Consider the following 22,660-nt stretch of genomic DNA (forward strand, 5'->3'; position numbering starts at 1 on the left):
CTACTATAGGGGAGGTATAAGTCAAGTGATGAACAGTGTGTTGTGTTCACAAGATAGTGTGTGTCATCACAGTTTTTTGTCACCTTGCTGACCAGGAGCGTTCAGTTTGATCAACTCTCACATTGTACTTTTGGGGCGCTTTCAAGGCTTCACAAGGACTTCTACACTGCTGTGCTGGTCTGTTCCTGCCAGAGTTTTATCACCTGAGTTTAGAAAGAGTTCCTTGAGCTTCACAGCACGGTTTTCATCCCAACATGTGATGTCAACTGTGCAGCCCATTTTCCCAAAGACATTGTTTTAAGATTATTGCAGGTTGACTTATTGGCAAAGACTTCAGCTGTATGTGGCATGTGGCATATTTTAAAATAACAAAATGACAACAAGTCACAGACAAGAGGTAACTTTAATTCAACATTGTGAGAATCCAAAAGTTATCTTACAGCTCAATTTTCATCAAAAACAATAACAATCTATACAGTAGAATTTTTTTCTTCCCTTATATCATAGAGCTGTTCAGTGTATTTGCGGTCAAAGACAAAACAGAGGAAAAAATAGACACCAGCTATTTGGTTTGCATCTTTTTTTGTTGTTTGTTACCTAAATACAAAACTTTGTCACCCATTACCAATATTTATATTCATGATGGAACTTTGCTAACAAAGAAGCCATTGTATGACAACAGACCTCTGTAGTTCATTTGAAACAGATATGGTGCAGCCCCTCCCGCCCCAGCCCAGACCAGCACAGGCACACAAGTGCCTGAAAAACACTCGTCTGTCAGCAGGCGCCTCTGTTAAAACGGTCCTTTCTATCCACTTAACAAAACCAGGCTCTAGAAAAGAAAAGCAGAGAGAAAAGCCCTATTCTATGTCCAGCAACAGCTTGAAGACACACGGCAGACACAAAGAAAAGACTACAGAAATGGCTGAGGGGCCAAGGAGCTTCCTTTCATGCTCCCTCATTTCTTCTTGTTCTGTTTGGCTTGTAATGAAGCCGTATTGTCCAAAGGCTGATACAGGGAGAGAACTGGGGGATCGACTGTCAGATACTGGAGTCAGACCTACAACTCTTCGTGAGATTAAAATTGTGCTGTGACAGTGCTCGTCTTCACTGTGCCGCCCTTTGTACTACAATTAAAACAGCTCTGTGTCGTCACTCTGGTATGATTCTGTGGTTAATGAGAAATATTACCTTCATGCTCTTGAAATGATTTCATAAAGAAAAATAATAAAAATAAATAAATCATAAAATTCTACAAAAAAAAAAAAAAAACCCACAAAAGTGTTTTTGTGAACACTAAAGTGCAACGAGCACAGCTGAGACAGGGCTCTCAGCCTCGACTGTCCTTCAAAGCATGCCATTGCTGTAGTATTATAGTACATGGGGGTGTGTGTGATTGTTGAATTATGGCTCTTTGTATTCTAGTCTGGCTTCACCACCAGAGTGGGTTTGTGCTTTGTCCCCAAGTTCCCATGAATTCCTCTGTGGCAATAGACAGTTGTGTTGCGGGTATAAAACTGTACACGTGATTGAATGAAGAATGGGTTTGCATTGTTAAGGCATCTAGACTGCTGGTAAAGATTACAGTGACAGAAAAAAAGAAAGAGTATATAGATACAGTATGTAAGCAGGCATAAATAACGTAGGAAAAGAAAGAACAGAGCGGGGAAAGGAGGAACACAAAGAAAGAAACAGAGCAATCTCTTGGTTCTCTTGGTTTCCACACACACACAAAAAGAAAGTGTCACTCAAGAGAAGAACCCATGCATATTATCACTATCAACAGGATCAATCTGAAAGCCTCAAAGAGTCCAAACAAAAAAAAAGATATAGATTTACAGTATATATTAATGTGTGTATATATTCTTAAAAAATCTACTTCAACCAAATACTCTGAATAAGATGCTACTTTTTGCCATACAATAAACATTTTCATAAGGAAAAAAAAGATTTTTTTTTTTATTAACTTACAAATAATACAAAAATAGACAATGGCATTATTTGAATCAACAAATGAAAGCATGGTATACCAATGTAAAACAATTAACATACAAAACAAACCAACAAAAAAAGTTTTAAAAAAGTCACATTTAAATAGTGAGAGACAACAGTAGGTAATGAAACAAAACACTGTGAAATATGTTCACTTACTGTATTAAACTTACACAACACAACTAAACAGGAGTGAGAGGCAATGTACAAATACAAGGGATAAATACATTATTTATAGGATATTTTACAGGAATCCCCTTTTTGTATCCAAATCCATGTTTCTCATGTTTAGCAGATGAGATATTGACAACACACAGTAAATCTATCTTCTGTACTGAGAAGCTGCCTTAAGACATTTAATGTTTACATTTCAAACTATAGCTATTGCGAAAAGAAAAGAAATGTCAAATGAAAAATTCAAATTCTTTTGTTATATACAAAAATATATCACATATATCACACATTTATTCTGATATTTGCTAGACTCCTTCAGTACAGTGCTGGCTGGACGCACACATCCTCTGGCTTTTCAAGTCTTCACTAAAATCTCTGACAAAATGTCAATTTGGCTAAATCATCACCTTTTCTTCACATGACAAGCAGTAAAAGCATATTGCAAACAGCTCAATCCTCACAGTTTTATTAAAATTCAAACAAACAAACCGAACAAACAAAACAAACAAACCAAAAAAAAAAAAAAACACCAAAAAAGAAAGGCATGGTTTCTGATGTTGAATATAGCATAGGGCGATTTTGATACACCATTTTCAGTTCTATGGGATAATTAGCAGCAAAATTAAGGGGTTGATTTTGTTCTTCTCTGTCTTTCTTTGTTTATTTTTTTATTTTTTTTGTGGTGTTGACCCTGGTTCCATTTGGCCAGCGTTTTGTTATGTGGTTTTAGTGAGCCGGCTGAGCTAAGGAAGGCGTCTTCTATTGTGACAGAGGTTACGTAAACTTCATGGCCAAACCAACACTTCACTGTTGTCTGTGTGAGTTATGGATTGCAAGACGACATGGGGCCTCCAGTAATCAAACCCAAACCTACAGGCATAAACATAGAGATAAATAAATGCTCTTTTCATGAGGTCAGTGTCACACTGTGGGCAAACTATCAGTCTCTATACACTCCATCCGACGCGGTGTCAGAGACGCTACACTAATTCAACCAAGAGGGAAATAACATCACAAAGGTTCATATTGTCCCTTTTTTTCCTCCTCCTCTATCCCTTCAGATGAAATCCCAATGGAAAGGCCTGAGTTTAACAGAGTCCTGCGTCTTATCTTGACTTCCTTCAGTTCAGCTCCGGAGCATAACAGAGACTCGCCAGACTCTGCTACTGTGTCTTTTCCTCTCAACATTCCCAAATCTCCAGCTATCCCAGATCCTCTACATGGGTGGAACGATCATCCCGGGAATCGCTGCTTTGTGGGAAAGGAGGGGGAGGAAAAGGGACAGAAAATGGGAAATGGGGGTAGAGAGGGAAAGAAAAAAAAAAAGAAAGACAGAGAGAGAGTGAGAACGGTCAGTCATGTGATTACTGGGCTTCATCTGTCATCACAACAGTCACATAACAGATATGTGCTCCAGCATCTGGCGAACAAAGACGACTCTCTCTCATTATCTCTTCATTCCGAGGCCTCAAAATCAAAACATTTTCCTACGCTGCACCGCTAACTTGGCATGTACCAACATTATTCAACTTTTTGCAGGTCCTCTGAATAGCTTCACGCAAGAGCTGCCATTGTTAATTGTTAGCAGTTGCATTGTGTAGGCCAATTGTGCATCACGGATCATAATTCAGACATGATAAATAGGACGGAGTGACATGGGATGACAGAGGGGACGAAATTGCGCTCAACGCTCGAACATGGAATACACAAGACTATCATGGGAAGCTTGAAACATATTTTTATATCTTGCTTTGCTGTGATATGAGCGCCTCTCCTCACCTCCTCACTTCCACCTCCTTCTCACCCCTTCCCCCCACCCCATTTTTACACAGAAGCCATCACAAGGAGGAATTTTTCATATAACATATTGGCTCTCTATTGATTCCCCTCCCTCTTCAATCCACTAATTCCCTGGTTATTTCCTAAGTGTCTCCGGCTTGTTGGGATTAACAGAACGGTACGTGTGTGTGTGTGTGTGTGTGTCAGTGTGATCTGCTTGCTGTGGCCACCACCCCTCAGGTCACTGTGGTCAGCGCTCATCAACGCCGACAGAGGAAGTGAGGAAGTGCTTAGCTCGGGGCTCTGATAAAGATTCCCATCCATCATTTCTCCCTCTTAGGATCTCAACACCATACAACATCCTGCCTAGACGAGCAGACCCTGCGCTGCATTCAATGGAAATGGGAGCGCAGAATGACTCGATGGCAAAACACCCCCACCTTTGCCACCACCACCACCACGTCATTACAGAGACACCAATGGAGCAAAGGCAGGAATCAGGAAGTGAGAACAGGAAATGGAACAAATATGGTGTAGTGTGCTGTCTCTCTGACAAGTCAAGAGTGACAAATAAAAACAGAAAACAGAAGGAAGGGTAGGGTAGGACAGGACAAGCTGATGTTCTCAAATGAGCGGTGAGACAGTGTGGAGAGGAAAGACAACATAGAAAAAGAAGAGAGGGACAACGTACTTCAGGAGAAGGCCAGGCCCTGCAGAGAGCTGGCTGATGAGTACTTGCTAGAGTCCACAAAAGACTGATCTACAGTGAAGAAGGACAGTGGAGGGTAAAGAAAGGAAAAACAGGGAGTGAAGAGGAAGGGGGATAAGGCAGATTGGAGGAAGACGTGGGAGCAAAAGTGAGAATTCGTTAGCATAAGAGGGCGAATAAAAGCAAGATTAAAGCTCGAGCCTGAAGCCTTTCACAGATTCATTTGATACCATGTCAATAATACTTTTTTACTGGCTTACCTTGCAGACTGTTAGCATTGGTGCTGGTGCACGTAGGCGGAGGGGAGTTCTGGGGTCGAACGACGGGGGCAAAGGCGCTCTTCTGCTTGACGGCGGCAGATACCATGTTGGCTGGAGAGAAGGAGAAGATGCCGGAGGAGCTGCTGCAGTTGGAGGGGAGGCTGGTCGATGAGGCCATTGTGGGGCTGGATGGGACAACTGGGAGGAAAGATATGGACAGGAAGGGGGTGGGGTTAAGGAGAGGGGGTCATTGGGAGAGCATCAGGGAAGAAGGAGAGGGAGGAAAGGGTTAGAGAGAAGGCCGTGGGCAGAGGACAGGCAGACGGGACGAACAGAAAGGGACTGGTCAATGGGCAGTGGCAGGAGGGATAATATTTTGGACTCAGATCAGCTGGCTGGGACTTGCTGTTTTGTTTTAGCTGTTGAGTGCTCACCTTGCAATGAAATATTCCATAGCTAAGACAAAAATGTGTTTAGTTGGCACTGAAAACAGCTCCAAGCATTTCTCTCCTCTGATCAGTCTGTTTTGATGAGTCATCCTATGCTCAGGGCTTCCAACAACTTAATAAACATCTCACAAACTTCAGGTGCTGTACCCATAATTAGTCTCCTGGGCGACTTGCAACAGCTCTTCAAGTCATCTTTAACACATGTAATCATGCAAAAGATTTTGTTCAGTGCAAACAAAATGGCCTGCCTTTCTTGCTATTTTTGGTTTGTGTTTAATTGTTTCATTGAACTTAGGTTTATATCCATCTTGTCATGTGTGTAATACTCTGAAGGCTAAAGGCTTCACACCAGAAAGTGGCAGAGTCAAAATTATCTGCGGATATTTGAAAATTGTTTGGTTGAAGTAGATGATGGTGATGTAGCAGCTACTCATAGTTCTTGGTGAACGTACCGAGTGAGCTAATTGCCAATATTTTAGCTTCAGTTACAAACAATATCTTTATATGAGCTTCTTTTTTTTTTTTTGTGCATCTCTTACCACTTACATTTAATATACTCACCGAATCTCCTTCAAGGCCAAAATATCAATACGCTCACACACCTGCTAACTGCATGCAAACTGCCATTTGGTGCGTAAAATCTCATTACTTGTTCACCAATTGGACAGTGAGGATTTGTTCAGTCAACCCCTATGTCATAACTGTGTAAAACAACATCATTGTTGTAGAGATGTTTCTACAGAGACAGAAGTGTTGAATAAAACAGGTGGGTAAACCACAATAGCTTCCTCCACTTAGCAATTAGCACTTAGAGCAGAGGTCTCAAATGACATGGCCGTTTTTTGTTTTTTTTTAATGCTGAAGTGACCTGGACTTGCAGTCTTAACTCTGCAATATTCTCAGTCTCATTTCCACATTGTTCTCTGAGGTTTTTTGGTGGATTAACTGAGGTCACTTGCTACAAACTGTCACCTTCTGTATGTCACAATCATCGTGAAATCTGTGTACCAAAAATAATAGATTATCCTCAAAACCCCATCACCCCATCCCTCTTCTTCTCTGGGTTTGTCTTTTGTCTGCTAATACACTAAGAGCATTTTCCCCCTCAGTGATTTTACAATCAGCCAAGTCGTATTTCACCTGCCCTCTGATATCTGCTTCTGCCTTTATTGTTGTTATTATCCAACACTTAGCTTTTATGGCTCTTCCTGACAAATCCTCGCAATAAAGTCATAATCCATTTATGAAGGGGCCTAACTAATCAATTAATGAAAATTGGACCTACAAAGGCAGGCCGAGGGGCCATTGATTGAAAGTGTCTGTGTGGGGCCGATGAGCCTGTTAAAATACTTGTTAACACCCAGGAATCAAAGAGCTGAAATGGAATTGCTTCTCTAGCAATTAGTTTATTGATTTAATCAAGGGTCTTTAATGTAGAGGGTGAATGTGTGTGTGCTGTGTGTGAGAGAGCAGAGGTGGTGGGACGTGTGTGTGTGTGTGTGTCGGGGGGTGCTACTTGGTCTGTTCCCCTGGCCAATAAAGTGGGGATTTGCGTTTGACTCTGTTCTTATAGAAACAGATGAGCCAGCTGAACTGAAAGGCTCCATGTGTGTCAACTTGTGTCCACCGCCCTTTCTCAATTCCTGTCAGAGACTTATTCTTTCATGTTCTAAAGGCCTCTCTGCCTTCTGTGTCACCATCCCAGCTTTCAGATCTAGGAAGCTGTGTGTTTACTCACTAGCATAAGGAGAGTTGCCTGCAGATCCATTGAGGAAGTTGGGCGAAGTGCCCAAGGTTGCCATGCCAGAGTTAGCGTAGCCATTCATGCTAGTGGAGACAGAGCTGTAGCTACTCTGCTGGGGGGTGGAGCTGGGGACATAACCATGAGGGGACACACTGCTTGTACTCCTACTGAAACCTATGGACAGGGAAAGAAAGGGAGACAGAGAGAGAGAATAGGTGTTAGGGATATAGCAGATGGCAGACAAAACAAACATGCCTTCATGCAGGACTGCCAAATATTCTATCTCACACCACTAATGGACATAGCAGTATCAGCCAAAAGTTTTTTTTTTTTTTTTTGGAAAATCTGAGACAGCATATGCAGAGCGAGAAAGCAATGAACACAGTGAAGAAGGAGTGATGTGAGAGGAATCAAGCCACAATCCAGCTCCTTAAAAAAAAAAAGGCCTTTAACCTTACTGGCCTTTCACCAAAATTAAATAGATATATTGATAAGGCAATTAACACTAAAAGGCCTCTGCAGCGTTCTTATAATTTATAAAGAATGAAGCCAGTATTTCTGACAGGACCTTTCTCTCTTATGCTCTACAGGGGCAGTGAATAGAAGGAGGACACAAGGGAAAGGGGACTATAAATATACATCTCGGATCCAACATGCTGACACTGGAGAAAAAAACAGCTGGACTCAAACATCGGGAATTTCTACTTTTTACTGACTCAAGGGCTACAGTTCACTACCATAGTTGTTTCCTCTGATATCATAAGAAAACCACCAATTCCTATTCTAATCTGCCTTCGAGTTTGAGAACAGTAGGCAAGAAGTCAAGCAGCTGATAGCTTTTGTTTCATATCAGAATATTTACAGGTGAAGATGAAGGCCAAAAGAAAAGGTGAGGACATTCATTGGAAGTACCGAGACACATGCAGTGGCTGATCCATCCACTCTCCTCTCCTTCCCCTGATACATGTGATGAATCACCACTGACTGCAACCACATCTCTCTCTGTCAGACAGGGGCCGACCCCAGTCTAATATACACACCCCTAGGACCCACTCATATTTCTCCATCGCACTCCATCCATGGCTCTCCTTTTTTCCATTCTTCATTCTCTTGTCTTCGTTCTTTCCTCCTCTCAAGTTTTCCTTGTGTCTCCCCCCCCGCCCTCCCTGTTTTAGTATCTTCCTTCTCTGCTCCATGCTCCTAAATCACCCTCTTGAAATTTCCCACATGAAAAAAAATATCCCTATCTCAGTGCTCATCTTTACAATCTACTCTGAAAATACAAAAACAAACCAAACAAAAAAACAAAAAGTCAAATAAATCATGGCCACATTTCCCATGACGGCAGACTGTGAACTGTTTCCTTTTGAGTTTGCTCACCCTGATTGGCTGTTTGTGCCACCTCTGACCCAGTGAAGGAGTTTACAGCCATCATGCCAGCATGGACAGAGCCGCTGCCAAGACTGGCTAGCTGATTGTGCCCTCGTGGCACAGTTGTATACAGGGCCTCTGCGATATCTGCTGCTCGCTTCAGAATCATCTCCTGACAATGAGGGAAAAAAAATGAGTTGTGGTCAGAAGAGAAACAGAGAGAATTGGAGAGAACAGAAGAGAAGAGAAAATATGTCCTTCATGCAACTTTATGCTTCCACAAGAATGCTAGATCGCCAGTCGAGATATTGTGCATGTAAACCTAGCAGGCTGAGTGGTTTTTATCAGTGGTCACAGGGAGTGGTGGGATTGGTTCCAGTAAATGGAGGAAAGGCTCATTAACAGACTCATCAAATCTTTGGTCTGCCTCTTCCTCTCTTCCTTCCTGCTTCCATTTTCCACCTATTTCTCCTCCTCCCAGTCTCAGAGTGTGTTAATATGACTCTTCTTATCCTCCGTTTAGTTTTCACTGTGCTTCTCCTCCCTTCCTCATTCACATATTCCCATGTGTGTTTTCTGTGGGTCCCAGATCTTGCATCAACACAGCAGGGTGCTGTGGGGCCAGCGGAGCCACTGCCTTTGATGCTTCCAGCGGTCCTAACCGCAAACATAATTCGATCGAAGAAAACATATTGATGTTTGGGTACATGCTTGTGTTATGTTTTCCTTTGTGTGTGTGTTTGTGTGTTTACCTGGTTATTGTGCGGCATCCCGTACAAGGCCTCTACCAGGTCTGCTGCTCTCTTTAAGATCACCTCCTACAATCAAGCACAGAAAGACAAAGGGGATTGATCATCACTGTGACAGCTCAAAGAGTTCAGTCACTTTTATTACATTTCACTTCTTACATTAAGCTGTGAATGCAGTACAGTGACTGCAAGAAGGGAAAGAGGCAGACAGAGGAAGAGAGAAGAAGAGAAATGGGCCTGTCCCGACACTTTGTTACTAACGGGGCAGTTTGTGAGAGCAGAGGGAAGATACCGTTATCTGTGAATAAAACATGAGTCTATATCTCTCTATCAGTCAACCATCTTCTACATCTTCTCCTCCCTACTGTCAGAGCTGGATCATGAATCTACTGCACATGATCACGCATCAATCTCATTTAACACAACATATCATCAGGTTGACGGCTATACAACTCCCCTTGTCTGCTGGGACACACCCGTCTCCTGCCCTGTATTAACCCTGGTAATGATCCAAGTGAATAGTCCTGCATTCACTTTGTGTGATAAATATAGGACATCATTGCTCAGATGAAGACCGCCAAGTGGAATTTCCCACATCAAACATTTATCCTAGCGTGGTGTTGCTGTTTCTCGGCGCTCATTTTCTCCTGCTTACCCTCCTTTCTCTCCTCTCTCCCTCTCTATTCTTTTCCTTCCCTGAGTGTATGAGTGTGTGACTCCAGGCAGTCGTTATATGTTCGTATGTGATGTAGACACCTACAGCCCTACGAAACCCTTTTTAAAAGTTAATGTGCCGGGCCCAGGATATATGCTGGAGGCGCGACAACCAGAAAATTGCTGCCCCCTCCCCTCCAACCTTCCCCTCGTTTCTTTCTCACCCTCCTTCCATCGTATCCGCACACACACACACACACATGCTGTGCCTTATACCCTCCTGAGTGTATCCCTCGCTGTGAACAAGCCCTGGAGCATGTGTGCTCTCTGTTCCATGACACACCGCCTTTCAATCAGACCTCATATCACACACACACGCACACATATAACCATACACACACAAGCACGAGCGCACACACAGCCATGCTCATGTGGAGACTGGCGAGCACGCCGAGGACATGACGAGAGGGTCAGCAAAGCAATAAAGATTGTAGAGCGCTGTCCGAGGTGCTAAATTCACTCAATAATGGGAGCGCTGCCTCTGTGTTAACCTCCCATTACTAGCACTATCTGGGGGAAGCAGAGAGGGAGGCAAGAGGGTGGGAGGAGGGGGGAGACGGAAAGAGGGGAGACCAGAGAGGAGGCCTGCTCGAGGTGATTGAGAGATGTAGAGGCCCTAGGTAGGTAAGTGGTTCTTTAGTATGTATGCTCCACTCCTCGTTTCCTTCTCTCTGCTTTTCCTCGACGCCCCATGCCTCGCAGGGATTGCTAGATAGATGGATGGATGAAAGGAGGGAGGGAGGGAGAGAAGGAAAGGAGGAGGAGGTGGAAGGGAGTGGGAAGGAGGGGGGGAAAAGAGGAGAGTGTGAGGCATTAGGACACAAACATACCCACAGCTGGAGTGTGATGGTGTTCAGGGAGGACACATCACTTTATCTAAATTTCTTTTTTTTTTTTTGCCTCTGTCTGAGCAGCCATGAGCCTCATAGCCCTTCATCCTCCTTAGGGCCTATACTCCTTACCGTCTGTGCATCTCCTCCTCTAATCTCTTTCCTTTTCACCTGCGCCTCCAAACTACTTTCTCTTGCCTCCCTCTTCTTCTTCCCTTCCCTCTGTTTCTCTATTAATCCCTCTCTCATGGTCCTGTGCCCTGTCTCTACCTATCAGTCACTCGTTAGCAAAGGGATCTGTCCAGTGGCTAAACATGATTAGGCAGCGCTCCAGAGTCGTTCTGATAAACAGATAAATGTGGTTAGCGCCATGCTGCCTCCCTAGCTCTGATGCTGTAAGGGGAGACCATTTCCTGGGCGCAGGGTCTCTTCCCGTAAAGTCAGGCCCACAGAGACGTCAACAGGAAGGGGAACCTGATCCAGAGCAGAGCCTGGCCTCGTCTGGCAGGGCGGTCACTCATTAGTTGGCCCCAGACCCCCAGCTACAAGTACAGCCTTCACTAAACACCCTGCAGTCTGGCAGTGTCTCCTCACTATGACTGCCCAACTATCAGCCACAGCACAGTATGAGGGCTATTTTCAGCTGGACACTGGATCATTACCACAACACACGGAGATGGAACAGGCAAAGGCAGATACCCTGCTTGTTTCCTGTTTTAGTGTGCATGGATGTAAGGGTTAATTAAGAATCCCCTTGCAAAGTGGCACATTTTGCAAGGGGATTCTTATATGTTATATTCCCTGTCAATTTAATCCGCCTGAATAATTGACTGGAGAGCAGATAAAAGGTGCTTTGCTAAAGTAGCTGTGAATAGACATTTGTTACTCAAGAAGTTGCCAATATGTGCCCCTTTCCTGCCCCACTCTCTGTAATGATTGAGGCCAACAGTTGAGAGAAGTGTGGTCAACAAACTGTTATTACCTCAATAAAGGCACAAATCAATACAGCTGAAATGAACAACCGGGAGTGCCAGCTACCACTGTTCATTTAGAAGAGAAAGAGACACACCATGTGAGGGAGGAAGAGGAGGAGAGAAGAGATGGATGGATACAAAGATATTTAAAGAGATACAGGGGGTTGATAGGCTAAAGACCAGAACTCACCAGGACAGGTCTTGTATTCACCAGACATGACACACAGAGAGGACAAGTGATTTCTCTGTCTTCCTTCTGCATCTACCTGGGCTCTCCATCTCTGCCTCATGGTAACTTCCTTCCACACTGTGTGTATGTGTGTGCATGCACATTCACACAGAGGGGTATATGTGTATTTCTATGTGTGTGTGTGTTTATACACTGGCCTGTGCCTGTGTGTATGTGTGTGCTGGAAGTAATAAAGTCCACCCGGGGTTGACTTCGATCCACTGACCCAGCAGGAGGTAAGACTGGACAGCTATGATGGATCACCTAACCTGCTTCTGCCTCTCTCTTCCTCTCTCCCCTTTACCTCCTTTCCTACCTCTCTTTCTATCTTTTCCTCCCTCCATCTATCCCTTTCCTCTCCCACTTTGCCAGTCTAAATGACCCTATACACAGTGGAAGGATGAATAGAGTTGTTTGTGTCTTGGCGGTGCAAATAAAGTATTTGTTTGAGCTGAAAATGACCATGAAAATAAGATAAATGTTTATGCGCAAGCTCCATAGTGTATCCTGCGTAGGATACTATCTGTTACACACAATCAAACCCCTGTATATAAGGTCATGCTGACCTTGTGCCACGTATAACCATATGTACTATGAAACTCTAGAAGTTGTCAATATGTGTCTGTGGCACCGTTACAAAGACAAATTCCTAGAAAATAATTGCATGTGGCAACCAACATAAGTGCTGACACATGAGAGGAATGGAGGCACTGTACCTTGGGTAATCTCTCTTGGTCTCCAGGGTGTCTGGGGATGACCTTCTGTAACCTCTGGAAGCCGTAGTCTATAGTTGGCTCGTTCAGTGCTAAGCACAGACAGGGAGAGACAGAGAAAAAAAAAGGTTTAATGCTTGATTCTTAATAATGAAAACACCTACTGTTCAAGAGCAACTGGGAGATAAAGCAGGAGAATGGAGTGACAATAGAAATGACTGAATTAAGCACAGTTTTTATATGAATATCTCAACATTAAACTAAAGACGCTGAAATGTGGGTGTTCTCTATTAAGCCTGGTGTGTGTCTTTGTTTGCCTGTGATGTAATGAATCTCTCTCTGTCGCCTGCTTTGGTGGTTAATAAAAAGACTGTCAGGAATGAGGAGTGTATGTGTTGGTGTATTCGTGTGAATGTGTGTGTGTCCCGTGGTCTTGCGTTGATCAGCGACTAATATAAGCAATTACAGAGCCTGGTTCCAATATAACAAAGGCTTGATCGCTCCGGGGAACAGGCTAAACACACACACGCACACACGTAAAGACAGTTGCATGCACTCACATGCACGCGCACGCGCACACACATACACACTCTCACACATGCACACAGAGTCAGATCATCCAGGCAGCAGGGAGAAAGCACTCTCTCAGCATGCTGTGGTCGTGCTACGGTAATTGAATATGAGAAGATTTACCATGAATATTTAAACATTAGAATAAATACAATGAAGATCTGAGGCTTATAGTACAAACACTTCAGAGGAGGATTGTTGGATAAGTGCTCTCTCCACATAATTCATTCCTAATGTACTCTCTCCCGCTCTCTCTCTCTTTTCTCTGTTGTTTACACCCCTTGTCTCTTTGCGGGTTGCCTTGGTAGTCAATGCACATACATGGGCAGCATTATGGGCAGCATTCTGCACTGCTCTTCTGGGCCAAAGCCTGTAAGATGCTGCTACTGTAAAGAGTTTGTGGCAGCAAATGTGGCTTTGATGTGTGTATTTGTATTTGTGTGCATGTAAAAAGTGAAAGAAAGGGAGCCATTATGCATGAGGATTGCCCGTATGAGTCTGTGCTGTCCTTCTGTTTCCCCTGTGGGTCGCAGCTTGGACGTTTCCTGAGGGCTGATGCCCTGCTCGCCTCACATCTGAGCAGCCAGGCTGACTAGGCGGCCCTCAGAAAAAAGGCCCCTAGAGGCTATGAGTACAAGCTGTCTTGCTGGACCTCTAGTGACTTCACCATGGCGCCTCCTGAGCCACTTACTCAAACACACAAACGGGAAAGAGAGCAAAAGAGCAGGAGTGATGCTCTGTTTTGGCAACACAAAGGTATTTGGACAGCTCTCCCAGCGGGCTGTTCCAGTAATCCATAAGACTCAAGAGGAAGGAAAGGTGAAAAGCTGGAAGAAAAGACGGCAGAGGGGAAAAAGTGAAAGTAGAGATGCCAGAGCCAGACTCAACTTTGTGAGGAATGACACACATTACAGGACAGCTGGTCCACTGATAAAATAAGTCAAAACAATGAGATGATCACATGCAACAAATAAAGTATGAATTATTTCTGAGGACAAATATTTGACATTACTTCCCTATTCTCTGATCTCTCTAAAGCCTTAAGAGGGATTTGCCCTGGATTAGGTCTGCAGTTTGAGGAGGGGATTGTTCTGACAACATCCTCTCTTTCGTCTCAAAGGCTTTTGTTTTTATGATGAATTTTTTATCAGTTCTTCACAATGTGCCAAATGAGCCTCGAGTGAACAATAGCATAAAAACCCCAAGACATACAGAGATACCCCCTATTACAAATAAAGAGACAATTTTGGTAATTGAGAGAGGAAGTGATATTGTTTCTGCTCGTTTTCAAGGACCATAAACCAGGGGAGGAGTATGTGGGGGACAACGCACACCACTAACTACCTGGCTGTGTCTCTTTGGGGATTATCTTGGCATTTTATGCTCTTCTATCTATGCTCAATATTTCATATTTCAAACAGGAATTAGTGCTGGGAGAAAAAAAACGTCTCCTGCCTCGAAAGAGGAGTGGTGTGCAGGTACACTCCGGGATTCAAAGCACACACTCCTATACAGGTATATTTATAATCCTTAGCTGTCGCTCTCCAGAAGAGCAAATCAAAGCCAGTAAAACATAACTGCCATAAATAAATGAATAGATGAGCAACAGCCCTGGACTGGAGGGATTCACCTAGCAATCACCCACATCAGATCAGATCAATGCTCATGGAAATTTCATGAAGCCTAGAATCCACACCGCTTCATATTTCACTATAATAACCCACAGAGCCGCAGGGGGAGTGTGTATGAAGGGGTGAGGGGGTAGCAGTAGCTTGAGAGGATGGTAGGGTGGAGGGGTGTTTGAGGTACGAGCTTCAGGGGAGGAGTAAAATGGGGTGGATGTTTGGGGTGGAAAAGGGTAGGAGGTGATGGGTTGGGAGGGCATAATTGAGAGGTCAGAGTGGTGGAGTCACCCGAAGAAAGAGAAACACAAGAGAGAAAGAGAGAAGGAGGAGGAGGAGGGGAAACTACAGCAAGTGTCCGGTAGCCCTGCCTCTCTCCCCTTTGTGTGTGCGTGTGTGTGCGCGTTGGGGGTGTAAGTTGGTAGCATACTTGCAGGGTTAGGTAATTGGCTCTGAGTCTTGATGTTAACACCTTAACAGGCCTTCAGACAGTGGGTAAGGAGCTGATCATATCACAACCTTATGTTTCCTTCTCTTTGGCACTCTATACCCCCCGTCCCCACCCCCCCGCCACCACCACCCAACCCCTTCTCACCCCCTTCCCCTCCCCTCTGCAGTCTCCAGTGCTCAGGTGTGATCTCATAAGCGCTGCCTGGCGATCGATGCCGCCAGTGGCAGGGGGTTCAATAGCCCTGAATTACGGCTTCACCCCCCCTCCTCCTCCACCACCACCTTCACACAGATGAGAGCTGCCCCCCCTCATCACCACCACTGCTCACATACACACACACACACACACACACACACACAAAACACCCCCATCGACTACTCACAATCCAGATCAATACCTTACAATTTAATTTTTATCCATTTTTCCATAAACCCCAAGATTGCGTTTATTTGCAGAATCCGACAAGCTAAATAAAGCATCGCTTGAACATGTCAGGGAGACTAATGCATGGCTGGAAATTCATACACAGAAAACAGATGAGTAGAGCTTTTTGCTCCTATGAGGAGGGAAAAGGCTGAGGCTAAGGCTGAGGGAGGAGGAGAAAGAGGAGAGAATGGAGGGGAGAAATAAGGAGGGCGAGGTGGGGGGAGCTACAAGATTATACAAATCAATGGAGGTGTGGAAGCTACAACAATCTGTGCTCTAATTATCTGTTGCAAAAAGTGCATGTCGACAGTTAACAATACCTGACAGCATGGATCCTCACTGGCAGAATGCAAATTCTCACAAAATCTGGATGCAAAGTGTATACTTGAATTAAGATATAAGAAAACATTAGAAACCTTCCCGCTTGGTGAACGGCGCTCATTTCAGCAGGGTATAAAATAATCTACGTTCGAAATCCATTTACATCATCATCATGGAGCAGATGCTCCTGTAATAAGAAGGGAGCATGCTAAAGAGGGAAGACAAGCCACATGGCGCAGAAAATTAATCTCAATCTCAAATAGAGGTGTGAATTTCCTCGCAGTTAAGACTGTGTGCAGTAAATGTGAATGTGTGCAGCTATCTCAGCTGGCCCTGTCTCCAGCTGGAGACCGGCCGTTTTAATCAACAGCAGGCCTCCACCCAAGCTCAATAAAAGACGGCATTCACAAATAGGAGCAAGACAAGTAATTGACCAGCTCTCGGCTGCACCCCACTTTTATTGCCAGATGACTACTAGCTGCATTTGCGTGTCTGTGATGTGTGAATGCACTCATGCATGAGTGTAGGTGGAACACATGTGCACACAAATGCAGAATATGTATGCAAATCTATGCTAACTTCATATATGCTGTGAGACAGGCAACAGACTCTCTGGCTGATTATCACGCAAATTGCGCCAAAATCATTACTCCAACAAAATCAGCCCAAAGTAGTTTCCAAATTTTAAAATGTCAAGGCAAAACAATGGTTCTCAATGTGCGTGACTTCATCACTGTGTGGAACAACTTAATTAGAGCTAAAATAAATCAGAACTTTATAGAGCATGTTCATGCTTACAGCACCTAGAGTGTTTCACTGCAGTGTCTGCAGAGTATAAAATGATAGACAACTGACAATAACTTCTTTCACTCCTGAAACTCATTTGGAGCTCAGAGGCAGCAGAGAGACAGAGAGAGGTGTCAGCAGCATCGCAGCTGGTTTAAATTCTGCTCTTGACTTTTGTCTTTTCCGTTGCTGTTCTTACTCCTCCTCACAACTGAGTGATGTTTCCTACACACCTAATCTGCACTCAGCACTGAAAAACTACCCCTAATGTTTGTGCGCGCGTGTGTGCCGATGCGTGTCGGCGTGCATGGTGCTGGCCTTAATGTGAGCCAGCAGAGCCTTTTAATATCAGCAGAGGCTGTAGTGGAAGCACTAAGCAGACAAGGCTGCATACTGAGGAGGGAGGGATTGCCTTTTGAACGACAAGGGTGATTCATCAACTCCCCCAATCTATGGCCAGTATCCCCGTGTCACCCAATGCGCATACACACACACACAGGTCCTAGTGGCAGAGAGTATTATCACTCTATATTGCATTGGAGAAAAGAAAAGAGAGAGCTTTTCAGATGAATGTCGCAAAGACAGCAATCGAGTAAAAGGTGATACACAACCAAACACAGAGTTGCATTTGTACGGCGAGGGGGGGCAATGACCTGATGATAATGAGAGAGAGAGAGAGAGAGATTAGGGAAAGCTCTCAGCCCCAGAGGTGGGTAAGGCAGAGGGCAGAGAAGAGAAGAGAAGGGGGATAAGGGGATAAAAAGACAGAAGAAGAGCAGAGAAGGAAAAAAAAATCTTTTATTCTTATCTTTGGAGAGCTTAATTGCCTTTGATGAGTCTAATTGGAGCTTTCTGAAGTCTAATAGCAGAGGAGTCCTCAGAGACAGAAGAGGACACATTACTGTAATAGCTCCTCTCTGAATCTCCTCTGTACCAAAAGTCGCTTACTTGTCTCCTCCATCCTAAACTACAGTAGATTTTTTTTTACACCCCAGAAATGGCTGTTTGTGGTGTATCAATGATCCCGCTTTGGATGGAGGGGGGTGTAGGCCTATAGATGGGTTATGTGTGTATGTGTACAGGCATATGTGTGTGTGTGCGTGTGTGTGTTGGGTATGTTTGCAAAGTAGCAGTAGCAGCAGTATTGGGTATGTGTTGACTTAATTAGGTCTGTGAGCTGCTCGCTTTCCTCTCCTCAGCAGAAGTTGATTAGCAATGCCAGCTGTCCCCAATGTAATTCAGTGTGTGCGTGCGTGTGTGTGTGAGATCCTGTGTGCACATGTAATATAGCAGTATATGAATGTGTGTGTGTGAATGTAGGACTGTGTTGATGTGTGTGTACGTGCTAGTTGCCAGCTGCCACGCAGTGCTGCCAATCCTCCATGATTAGTACCCACTGGCAACTGGGCTCAAACTGGTGCCAAACAGACCCAGGAGGGCAACATGGCCCATGGTAATCCTCCATCCCTCCATCCTTTCCCATCTCTCCCCCTCTCTGCTTTCTCATCCACTTCTCTGTCTCTTCAATCTCATCAATTGCTTTTTTTTTTTTTTTCATCCAAATGCTCTGCTTGTCCTCCCGTAGCTTTCTGCCTCTCCATTCAAGATATCAAATGCGAGCAGGTTCCTCCGCACTGGAATAAGGTAAAACTAGGAAAAAGGGCTGATAAAGGAGCTTTGGGAGACATACAAATACCCGCTGAGGGTACAGAGCAGTGGCTGAAGTGAAGTGTGTGAAGAGTAAAACTGGGATCTATGCCTCGACACGGTTGACTGTGTCACTGTGAAGGTGCCAGTGCTTGGCAAGCAGCATCACAGTGTGTGTTCAGCTCCCAGTGGATGACCTCTTGCTACCCCTCACCTGTTGAGATTCTTCTATGTGCATCCACAGAAGCCAAGAGGCAGATAGAGAGAGAGGGGAGAGGAGAGGAGAGGGGATGAATTCATTCAAAGAAGCAAGTTTTGAATAAGTGAATGTGACAAGGTGAAAGAGAAGAGGGCTGGGAAGAGATAAGGCGATTATGCATACGGTTCCCACATGTCTGGCACATTCAAAGCCTGCGCACACACATAATGTAATATGTGTGTGCGCATACACACCTACACACACTTACATACACACATCTCTGTGAGTCTGGCAGAGTGCTGGCTGTTGGACAGCTCTGGCATGGCGAAGACTGCCCACCCATCTGCCCTCTGTCTTAGTAATGCAGTTACTTGTCGACTTACACGTGTGTTCTTCGTAGTACAATTACACATAGGTACAAACTAACACAAATGGCTCATCACAGCTTTTTCCATAAGCGCACAAACACAGAGTCATAATTATGACGCACGGACATTGGTTTGTGCAGTCACAGTAATTAGGACACACACGAGATGCAGGAAATGCATGCTGGCGACACAATGAACACGCTTGCTCTCATTTGTGATTTTATCAAATGTTGGCAATTCCTGTCGGGGCTTACGGCCTAAGTCTATCAGTGGTTGAGATTACAGACAGATTTATGTGCTTCACAGTCTCTCCCGGGACCTGTGGCCTCACATTGGTTAATCACTGCTTCACATTCACTCTCCCTGCCGCTCCTTTCACCACATGGCCATAACTCTGCAGTGATATAACAACCAACAGTATTCATGCCACTGTACTCAAAAACCACACTCTCTGCATGGACCTCTTCCTTTCTGAATCACCTCCTTGACAGGGTTAAATCATAATAATCCCACTAATCAAAAGGTTAAACCTCCAGACTGACCTTCACCCGCTTCATAAAAGAGAGCAAACGCTTTTCCTGATCCGATCATTGGGCTTTCTTTTACCGAATTATCGAGTCATGTTCCTGTTTAGCATGCACATTTTCTGGGAGAGCACTGGAGAACACTGTACCAGGTTTTAGCAGATATTGCAAATGTAGCCATAAGCAAAATAAAACTTTCAAGCTACAATTTGGAAAATAGTTTTAGTGATAATATATATATATTTAAATGCTCTAAAGGCCTATATGTTGTTGTTAGTTGAATCAATCAGTAAATTGCATCAGTGACAGTAAAACTCGATTATTGTCTGCTGGCAGATAAATTGGATTATAGCTTTAGACTGCACTGTAAATTAGTGTCATTGCTAAGTGTTGAGTACGGGCAGTACCTGTGTAGATGAAGCGTCCAGGTGTGCCTTTGCAGAACTGTTTAGATTTGTAGGACAGTGTGACCTCCACCACCCCGGGGATGTGTCTGGGTGGAGTCTGCACACGAATGGCATGGGGGGTGATCAGCTATGGAGAGGCAGAAGGGGCATTAAGATTAATGCAATGAAACGTTACATCCAAACATGCACTCAGGGGACTATTCTCCCCTCACCTCAGACTTTCCCTCTGCAGCTTTTGACTTTCTCTCTTTGTATAATCACCCCCAAAAAGAGAGCGTCAGTGCTAAAGCTCTCAGGTGGCTTCATAGCCCGAGGCAATGTCACTGTGAGGCTTAGTATGGTTATCAGTTCTGACATGGACTCTGTAAGATGGGTTCAAAAGCAGTTATCTGTTTATGAATAAAACACAGCTTCCCCTGCAACCGTCTATTACAGAGTATAAGTAAATGTATAATATGCCTGTCTCTGTTGCCCCTGTCTCTGAGTCTGTCAGCTGAGACCGTCTAGCCTCCGTTAGCCACATTAAAGCACGGCTATGTCTTAAACAGACTCACTTAGTGTGGTTGATGAGACCACTCACCACATACAGTATGTGTGTGTGTGCATGTGTGTGCATGCTGAAGGGTCTTTGAAGGAAAACGATAACAAGACAAAGCACAGATGAGCCCTCATTGAGTGCTCGTTTTCCACAGTGAACTAGCACTCAAAGCTAGCAGCGCTCAAAAGCTATCACTGCTGCTGCCAGTAGTTTCAGTGTGTGTGGACGTGTGTGTAGAGCACTAACTGTCCCTTTCATTGCTCACTTAGCTCGGCTTTCATTCTACCATTGTCTGGCCCCACTCACCTCTCAGCGAGATAATATAGGAGCTTTTTATAGAATTATTTCTTTACTAAAGAGAAAGCTGTTTAGCTGCGCAGCTTACTGACCTTCAATTTCACACATACACTGCATTTACATTTTAGTCATGTGGCAGATGCTCCTTACAAAGAGATTCATGCTGTACGGTGTGCACATATTCCAAGGAGGCAGATACTAACATAATAAAAGACAGGAGGAGAGCTGAGCCGAAATAAAAGCTGCCACAGAGAGAAAATGAAAAAGGAGGCTGCTCTTCAGATTGAAAGATATTTCTCAGATGGCCTTTACAGGCCTGAAATTAACTATTGCTTTCATTATTAATTAAGGCATGGGTTATTATGTCAATAATCCCGCTACAATTTTAGCTTATAAAATCGAAACAAAAAAAAAAAAAAAAAGTTTATTACCAGTGGCTATGATGAGATCTTTGCTTGTTTTGGATGAATGAGTTAAAACCCTCAGATGGCTTTCATTTACAATGATGTAAAGCACAATGGAACTAACAAGTTTTTACAAATGAGCAGCAAATGCCAGCTTGAGTTGATAACAAACAAATTGTTGCAAAACCACATTGGATTCAGGTTACTTTAACATCTTTATATTTTTCAAACAAAACATTGTGAAAGGAACAGCTCTTTTTGGTTGTTCACAGCTCAGCAGAAGAAGGAGAATGGGGATGTAAACTGTTTCTGTGTAGTTCAGTAGAAGGCACCTCTTTAATATTTTAAAAGGTGGTTAGGGTGCACACATGCACATGTTTTTCAGGTGACCAGATGGTGACTAACCTCACTCCAGACCAGCATGGTTCCAAAGATGACCTGCAGGCCGTCAAAGAAGTTGTCCCCGATGATGATGACTGTTGCGCCCCCTGTGGTCCAGCCTTCACTGGGGCTGATGGCTTTGATGCTGGGGGTTGCTGCAAGATTCACGAACAAAATAGATTAGATGTTAACCGACCTAATGACAGCCCATAAAGTCTTTGTGGCTACCATGTACAGTCCCTTCTTCTTTTACACACATACACACACACATCACCTCTCTCCTCTCTCCCAAGGGTCGGGGCTGAGTGAGGAATACTAATCAGAGTGATTATATGCACCCCGTTATTAAACATCACCCCTGCCCTGCGTGTGAGGGCAGCGGCAGTGCGCTTGTTTTATGACACGTGGCAAAGCGTGCGGGCGTGTAAATGTCAGGTGTGCTGAGTGTCTGATCAAAGGCCACGCGACCGGGGAGCAGAACAGAGCCAACAGTAGCTCTGCCCTCTGAATACACCGCCTTCATTAAGCAAACACTTAGCTCTTGCTCAGATGTCTGTTGCATACATATATCTGTGGGGCTATATGAGCGCCTTGCCACTGAGGCCACGGCTGTACAGCCTTAGCTCCTACTTGTTAAATTTTCAATATGTTTGTTTCATAAGCTTGCAGTGTTTTTCTTTAAAAGCATATTCTTTATATCTTATCGGACAAAGCACATGAAATAACAGCAGTAAACAACATTTTCAATAACTGGTATTCAATGTGCTTTTTGACCTTATCTGCTGGTATTATGGACTTGGAGATTACTGGATGTGATTGAAGAAAAGAACAGCATTGGGAAAATACATGTTTATACAAGCTAAATCTCCTCTCCTTAACAGATATGCAGCTTGTCAGACATGCTGTAATTCTGTAAAGCAGCATAATCCACTTTAGACTAGGCTGACTTTTTTCCCTGCAGCCTAGCCTTTGCTCTTTGCCTGACTCCCTGTTCTGTTGATCCTCCCCAACAAGCTGGAATGATATTTAGCC

At 44.1% G+C, this 22,660-nt stretch overlaps 1 protein-coding gene across 11 annotated transcripts in view; it reads right to left on the minus strand.

The window, feature by feature from the left end:
* Positions 1 to 384: 384 nt before the first annotated feature.
* Positions 385 to 22,660, minus strand: part of ebf1a (EBF transcription factor 1a) — a 53,075-nt gene continuing 30,799 nt past the window's right edge. For 2 of the 11 annotated variants that reach the window (XM_029512089.1, XM_029512088.1), the window contains 8 exons: positions 21,653 to 21,774; positions 20,009 to 20,135; positions 12,691 to 12,779; positions 9,231 to 9,296; positions 8,488 to 8,650; positions 7,102 to 7,281; positions 4,915 to 5,112; positions 385 to 3,414 (listed from right to left, as the gene is read on the minus strand). In XM_029512089.1, coding sequence (XP_029367949.1) covers positions 3,383 to 3,414; positions 4,915 to 5,112; positions 7,102 to 7,281; positions 8,488 to 8,650; positions 9,231 to 9,296; positions 12,691 to 12,779; positions 20,009 to 20,135; positions 21,653 to 21,774 — 977 coding nt within the window. In that variant the 3' untranslated portion in view covers positions 385 to 3,382. Of the gene's footprint in view, positions 3,418 to 4,636; positions 4,706 to 4,914; positions 5,113 to 7,101; positions 7,282 to 8,156; positions 8,160 to 8,487; positions 8,651 to 9,230; positions 9,297 to 12,690; positions 12,780 to 20,008; positions 20,136 to 21,652; positions 21,788 to 22,660 lie in introns of those variants that run through there. The other 9 variants (XM_029512086.1, XM_029512080.1, XM_029512091.1 and 6 more) reach the window with 9 other exon arrangements.

This window comes from Echeneis naucrates, chromosome 10, assembly GCF_900963305.1.
Source record: "Echeneis naucrates chromosome 10, fEcheNa1.1, whole genome shotgun sequence".
NCBI lineage: Eukaryota > Metazoa > Chordata > Actinopteri > Carangiformes > Echeneidae > Echeneis > Echeneis naucrates.